Here is a 7,500-nt window from a genome sequence, read left to right as displayed (position 1 = left end):
GAACTAGTTATAAACTATAGTTATAAACTATAGTTATAAACTATAGTTATAAACTATGGTTATGAACTAGTTATAAACTATAGTTATAAACTATAGTTATAAACTATGTTTATAAACTATGGTTATAAACTAGTTATAAACTATAGTTATAAACTATAGTTATAAACTATAGTTATAAACTATGTTTATAAACTATGGTTATAAACTATAGTTATAAACTATGGTTATAAACTATAGTTATAAACAGTTCAGTAACTATTAGATAATAATTATTATGTTCTTTTGAAATAAAACACAAACTTGCTTTTGACTCACTCAACTCAACTAAAGCATCCGTTAAAGTTTGTTTCATAATATCCACAGTGAATAATCTGCGTTACCGTGACGTGGCGACGTTTCCCCGACACCTCCTGCCGTCCTCCTGCTCCTCCTCCTGCTCCTCCTCCTGCTCCTCCGCCCTGCCGTTTCTCCTCTCTCCCCCCGGACTCCCCTCCGCCCGCCCCCCCGCCGCGCTCTGCAGGAGACACATCATCATCATGGTGTTTATAGACGTCTCTGAATCAGCTTCAACCAACAAAGAGCTGTGACACGGGTCCAGCTCCGGACACAGCGGAGCCTACATTTCCCACAATGCAACGCTAAAGCATCAAACAGGGTTTCCTTCAATAATTGTTTGATTTTTGTTTGTTTGTTGTCAGCAGAAACTCGTTAAAAACAACATTAACGTATCGTCACCTTTTGGCTTGAATTTGAGATCAAATAATAATATTAAATAATATAATATATATAGAATTAAATAATATTATATATATAATATTAAATAATATTATATATGTACATACAATATTATATATATAATATTAAATAATACTATATATATAATGTTATTTAAAATTATAAATATATCGTCTTCAATAATGTTATATATATCATATTAAATAATATGATATATATATATTATTTAATATAATATATATAATGTATATGTGTGTGTGTGTAAACGGAGCTGCCAGTCAGAACTTGTTGTAAACACGCTGAGCATCATGGGAAATGTAGTCTTTTGGTAAACGTTACCACCTGCTTTGTCTTCATAGCTGACCTTTGACCTTTCCCTCCTCTCCTGCTCTTGTTTCTCCAACTCAGCTATCCACAGGCTTAGGTCCTCCCAGTGCATGATGGGAAAACCCTGGCAGTCCACAGAGGACGCCGCTGCTTCGATGTGATGGTGAGGATGAAGCTCCTCCTCCTCCTCCTCGGCCGTCTCTTTCTCCCCATCCATCATTCCTAAACAAAGAACAAACACAGTACAATAAAATATTAAAAACAATAATATGACAATAGGATCTATAAGATGTGTTCAAGCTCCTCCATGAGGAAACATTCATTCTGAGTTAATATCACATAATCAGACGGTAACGAGCTTTCTGTGTTGAATTCTACTTCTGGAGTCAGTTTCCTGCGTTAAAGGCTTTTTATTCAGAAAAACTTCATTCAAAGTGTTGAAACACATTTTAATGAAGTCTCTTCAGTTCGTTCTCTGAACTTTAACTCTAGATCTTGCAGATGACTGTTGACCGTTTACAGAGAAACAAATGCTTATGACATCATTAATAACTTCTTAACTGCACCAACACTTTGACTGAAGAACGAGTCAAACTATTAGTAAAATTATATTGACTTTTACTAAATGCTAACTCTGAAACACTATTACACTAACACTTAATATACACTTAATTAATATATGAGGAAATAAAGTCGAGTGGAATCAAAGATGAAAATCAATCAATAAAGTGAATAGTTTGTGGAATAAATTCAATTATTACATAAATTACATCAATATTAAAATCTTCTTACACACACACACACAGACACACACAGACACACACACATACACACACAGACACACACAGACATGCACACACACATACACACACACACTCAGACACACATAGACATACACACACACACCCAGACACACACACACACCCAGACACACATAGACATACACACACACACACACACACACATATTCATAAACTGTGATGTTAGTTCTGCTTTTTAACTTACTCTTTTAATATTGATTTACTGAATGATGCATATATATGTATCTATATATATATATATATATATATATATATATATATATATATATATATATATATATATGTATATGCATGGCATGGGTCGATTACTAGTATATATGTAATTAATAATCGGTGTTGATGATGGATTACAATCATTGTAAAGTAACACTCGTGTGTTCTCATTGTTCAGAGCTACATATTATATTCATGGTACTTTCTCTAAAGTCGGAGCCTCTTGAGTCCGGACTCCCCCGCAGGAGGAGCTCGTCTCCCGGCTGTTGTTGACCAGCAGCGGGGAGCCGCGGAGCTTCTCCCCCACCTACCGTCACTCCCAGGCGGGCCCGGATCCCTGCGACTTGACGCCGCCCGGCGCGCTGCGTGAGGCGCGCGGCCCGGAGCTCCGGCGGTCACGGAACCATCGGTACCGGAAAGTTGTTCACAGGGTACAGAGAAGTTTGATCCGTCAGGGGGAAGGAAGGCTGGACGTCCCCTTTCCTCCCTCCTCCCCCCTCCCTCCTCCTCCTCCTCCTCCTCCTCCTTCCTTCCTCACCTCCCACATTTAACCTCTTGGCTCCTATGGCCCATTCTATGACGAATACATAATATTACTATGACTAAATATCTCATATTATGACTAAGTATCTCATATTATGACTTAGTATCTCATATTAATGACTAAGTATCTCATATTATAACTTAGTATCTCATATTATGACTAAGTATCTCATATTATAACTTAGTATCTCATATTATAACTTAGTATCTCATATTAATGACTAAATATCTCATATTATAACTTAGTATCTCATATTATGACTAAGTATCTCATATTATAACTTAGTATCTCATATTATAACTTAGTATCTCATATTATGACTAAGTATCTCATATTATAACTTAGTATCTCATATTATAACTTAGTATCTCATATTAATGACTAAATATCTCATATTATAACTTAGTATCTCATATTATGACTAAGTATCTCATATTATAACTTAGTATCTCATATTATAAGTTAGTATCTCATATTAATGACTAAATATCTCATATTATAACTTAGTATCTCATATTATGACTAAGTATCTCATATTATAACTTAGTATCTCATATTAATGACTAAATATCTCATATTATAACTTAGTATCTCATATTATGACTAAGTATCTCATATTATAACTTAGTATCTCATATAATAACTTAGTATCTCATATTAATGACTAAATATCTCATATTATAACTTAGTATCTCATATTATGACTAAGTATCTCATATTATAACTTAGTATCTCATATTATAACTTAGTATCTCATATTAATGACTAAGTATCTCATATTATAACTTAGTATCTCATATTATGACTAAGTATCTCATATTATAACTTAGTATCTCATATTATAACTTAGTATCTCATATTAGTGACTAAATATCTCATATTATAACTTAGTATCTCATATTATGACTAAGTATCTCATATTATAACTTAGTATCTCATATTATAAGTTAGTATCTCATATTAATGACTAAATATCTCATATTATAACTTAGTATCTCATATTATGACTAAGTATCTCATATTATAACTTAGTATCTCATATTAATGACTAAATATCTCATATTATAACTTAGTATCTCATATTATGACTAAGTATCTCATATTATAACTTAGTATCTCATATAATAACTTAGTATCTCATATTAATGACTAAATATCTCATATTATAACTTAGTATCTCATATTATGACTAAGTATCTCATATTATAACTTAGTATCTCACATTATAACTTAGTATCTCATATTAATGACTAAATATCTCATATTATAAATTAGTATCTCATATTATGACTAAGTATCTCATATTATAACTTAGTATCTCATATTAATGACTAAATATCTCATATTATAACTTAGTATCTCATATTAATGACTAAATATCTCATATTATAACTTAGTATCTCATATTAATGACTAAATATCTCATATTATAACTTAGTATCTCATATTAATGACTAAATATCTCATATTATAACTTAGTATCTCATATTAATGACTAAATATCTCATATTATAAATTAGTATCTCATATTATGACTAAGTATCTCATATTATAACTTAGTATCTCATATTAATGACTAAATATCTCATATTATAACTTAGTATCTCATATTAATGACTAAATATCTCATATTATAACTTAGTATCTCATATTATGACTAAGTATCTCATATTATAACTTAGTATCTCATATTATAACTTAGTATCTCATATTAATGACTAAATATCTCATATTATAACTTAGTATCTCATATTATGACTAAGTATCTCATATTATAACTTAGTATCTCATATTATAAGTTAGTATCTCATATTAATGACTAAATATCTCATATTATAACTTAGTATCTCATATTATGACTAAGTATCTCATATTATAACTTAGTATCTCATATTATGACTAAGTATCTCATATTATAACTTAGTATCTCATATTATAACTTAGTATCTCATATTAATGACTAAATATCTCATATTATAACTTAGTATCTCATATTATGACTAAGTATCTCATATTATAACTTAGTATCTCATATTATAAGTTAGTATCTCATATTAATGACTAAATATCTCATATTATAACTTAGTATCTCATATTATGACTAAGTATCTCATATTATAACTTAGTATCTCATATTAATGACTAAATATCTCATATTATAACTTAGTATCTCATATTATGACTAAGTATCTCATATTATAACTTAGTATCTCATATAATAACTTAGTATCTCATATTAATGACTAAATATCTCATATTATAACTTAGTATCTCATATTATGACTAAGTATCTCATATTATAACTTAGTATCTCACATTATAACTTAGTATCTCATATTAATGACTAAATATCTCATATTATAAATTAGTATCTCATATTATGACTAAGTATCTCATATTATAACTTAGTATCTCATATTAATGACTAAATATCTCATATTATAACTTAGTATCTCATATTAATGACTAAATATCTCATATTATAACTTAGTATCTCATATTAATGACTAAATATCTCATTATTATTACTGAGTATCTCTCTCTGGTCCCTGGTCTCTAGTCTCTAGTCTCTAGTCTCTGGTCTCTGGTCTCTAGTCTCTGGTCTCTGGTCTCTGGTCTCTGGTCTCTAGTCTCTGGTCTCTAGTCTCTGGTCTCTAGTCTCTGGTCTCTGGTCTCTGGTCTCTAGTCTCTAGTCTCTGGTCTCTAGTCTCTGGTCTCTGGTCTCTGGTCTCTGGTCTCTGGTCTCTGGTCTCTGGTCTCTAGTCTCTGGTCTCTGGTCTCTGGTCCTGGTCTCTGGTCTCTGGTCTCTGGTCTCTGGTCCTGGTCTCTGGTCTCTGGTCTCTGGTCTCTGGTCTCTGGTCTCTGGTCTCTGGTCTCTGGTCTCTGGTCTCTGGTCTCTGGTCTCTGGTCTCTGGTCTCTGGTCTCTGGTCTCTGGTCTCTGGTCTCTGGTCTCTGGTCTCTAGTCTCTGGTCTCTCTCTGGTCTCTGGTCTCTGGTCTCTGGTCTCTGGTCTCTGGTCTCTGGTCTCTGGTCTCTGGTCTCTGGTCCTGGTCCTGGTCTCTGGTCTCTAGTCTCTGGTCCTGGTCTCTGGTCTCTGGTCTCTGGTCTCTGGTCTCTGGTCTCTGGTCTCTGGTCTCTAGTCTCTGGTCTCTAGTCTCTAGTCTCTGGTCTCTGGTCTCTAGTCTCTAGTCTCTGGTCTCTGGTCTCTAGTCTCTGGTCTCTGGTCTCTAGTCTCTGGTCTCTAGTCTCTAGTCTCTAGTCTCTGGTCTCTGGTCTCTAGTCTCTGGTCTCTAGTCTCTAGTCTCTGGTCTCCGGTCTCCGGCATTGAAGGGGTTACATGCCGGTTTCCCCTTTCACCATTTTTCGGAGATGACGACTAGAAGCAGATTGAGGATCCTGTAACAGCCAATAATAAATCATGTTCTCATTATAAATAATATTTTCATAATAAATAATATTCTCATGATAAATAATATTTTCATAATAAATCATGTACTCATTATAAATAATATTTTCATAATAAATCATGTTCTCATTATAAATAATATTCTCATGATAAATAATATTTTCATAATATTATGATAATAAATCTCACAGCTCCTCAGGCCTCAACTTTAATATTTCTTTTATTTAAGTTGTATTTATAGGGAACTGTATTCACTATCTACTGTGATGCATGACATGATTAATGTATTTATATATAATGTATAAATATTCTTTAATATCTTTGTAATATTCACTCTGATTTGAGACATTTTTAATCGCCTCTAGTTTAGAATTTTAGGATGAAGTTTATTTTCCATACACTGTTCAAATAATTTAATTATTTTCATAATTTAGCATAATTTAGGAGATCATTATGATTATTAATACATACAAAAACAAAATAATGGATAAGCTTTTAATTCTTAGGATCAGCCATCATTTCTTCCCAGGGAATAAATATGTCCATAATAGTCCAATTTTGATTTATTTAATACAAGTTTTTTTAATAATTTAAACTATTACGAACTGTATTTATGCAGCATAACTATTTACTAATACAAAGTGCTTTACAGAAAGAAAGAAAAAGAAAAAATATCAAGAGGTTAAACCATTTTAAATGAACACATTAAAAAGAAAAAAATATATATACATATATAAAATGTATTATACCGACTCTATATCGGTGCTATTATGTTGTTTACAAGTCATAACGAGAGAAACATTAATTAAAGTGTTAATTAATAAGCTCTTCACTCCCGCGCTCCTGTGCGGCGCTGCAGTTCCCCGCGCGGCCGCAGGGCAGCGCTGTTTCCCCAGTTGGTGAACTACCTCTATTTGGTGAAGGACTCTATGTTGTGAAAATCTTTCAAAGTGATATTTTTCCGGTGTTTCCGGGACTCTCCTGGAGGTCTCGTTGAGTTGGGGGGCGCCGTGGGACCGGGTCTCCCGGAGGACTTGACCCGGTAGCGGCTTCGAAGGGTTTCGGATCTTTTAATTTTTTTTATTGCAAAAACCCAAGTTAGCTGCGCCGCTACATCCTAAAGTCACGTCAGCGGCGCGGACTCGCATAACTAAAAAAAGTTCCGCGCTGCCTCCGCGGACCGACGGCGCGTTTCAGCCCGACGCCATTAAGACAAAAAAGTGTGTTTCCGCGTCGCGGGGCTCGTCTCTGTTGCTCTCCCTCGCTGGCCGCTGCTCGCGAGGCCTGCGGGCTCGGGCTTCCACCGGGCTCGAGTTAGAGCCCGACGCCGCCGTCGGTGGGTCGGAGGCCGGCTGCTTTGGCGCCGCCACCGCCGGGCCTGCGGAGCGAGAGCGATGGAACGGATGGAGGTGGACCAGTGCGCAGGCGCAGCTGGCGGGGGCGGGGCGCTACGC

General features: G+C 34.3%; 2 protein-coding genes across 2 annotated transcripts in view; one reads left to right on the top strand and one right to left on the bottom strand.

The window, feature by feature from the left end:
- LOC130210035 (schwannomin-interacting protein 1-like) overlaps positions 1-538 on the bottom strand; it is an 8,714-nt gene extending 8,176 nt beyond the window's left edge. The window contains exon 1 of the mRNA XM_056440034.1: positions 381-538. Within this exon, the coding sequence (XP_056296009.1) occupies positions 381-538 (158 nt within the window). The remainder of the gene's footprint in view (positions 1-380) is intronic.
- Positions 539-6,754: 6,216 nt separating this feature from the next.
- The window catches only part of LOC130191295 (PPP2R1A-PPP2R2A-interacting phosphatase regulator 1), an 8,774-nt gene continuing 8,028 nt past the window's right edge, over positions 6,755-7,500 (top strand). Inside the window, 1 exon segment of the mRNA XM_056410996.1 lies at positions 6,755-7,500. This exon segment is cut by the window's right edge and continues 35 nt beyond it. Within this exon segment, the coding sequence (XP_056266971.1) occupies positions 7,441-7,500 (60 nt within the window). The 5' untranslated portion in view covers positions 6,755-7,440.

Source organism: Pseudoliparis swirei, chromosome 3 (genome assembly GCF_029220125.1).
Source record: "Pseudoliparis swirei isolate HS2019 ecotype Mariana Trench chromosome 3, NWPU_hadal_v1, whole genome shotgun sequence".
Classification (NCBI taxonomy): domain Eukaryota; kingdom Metazoa; phylum Chordata; class Actinopteri; order Perciformes; family Liparidae; genus Pseudoliparis; species Pseudoliparis swirei.
This window is presented reverse-complemented; position numbering and strand designations above follow the sequence as displayed.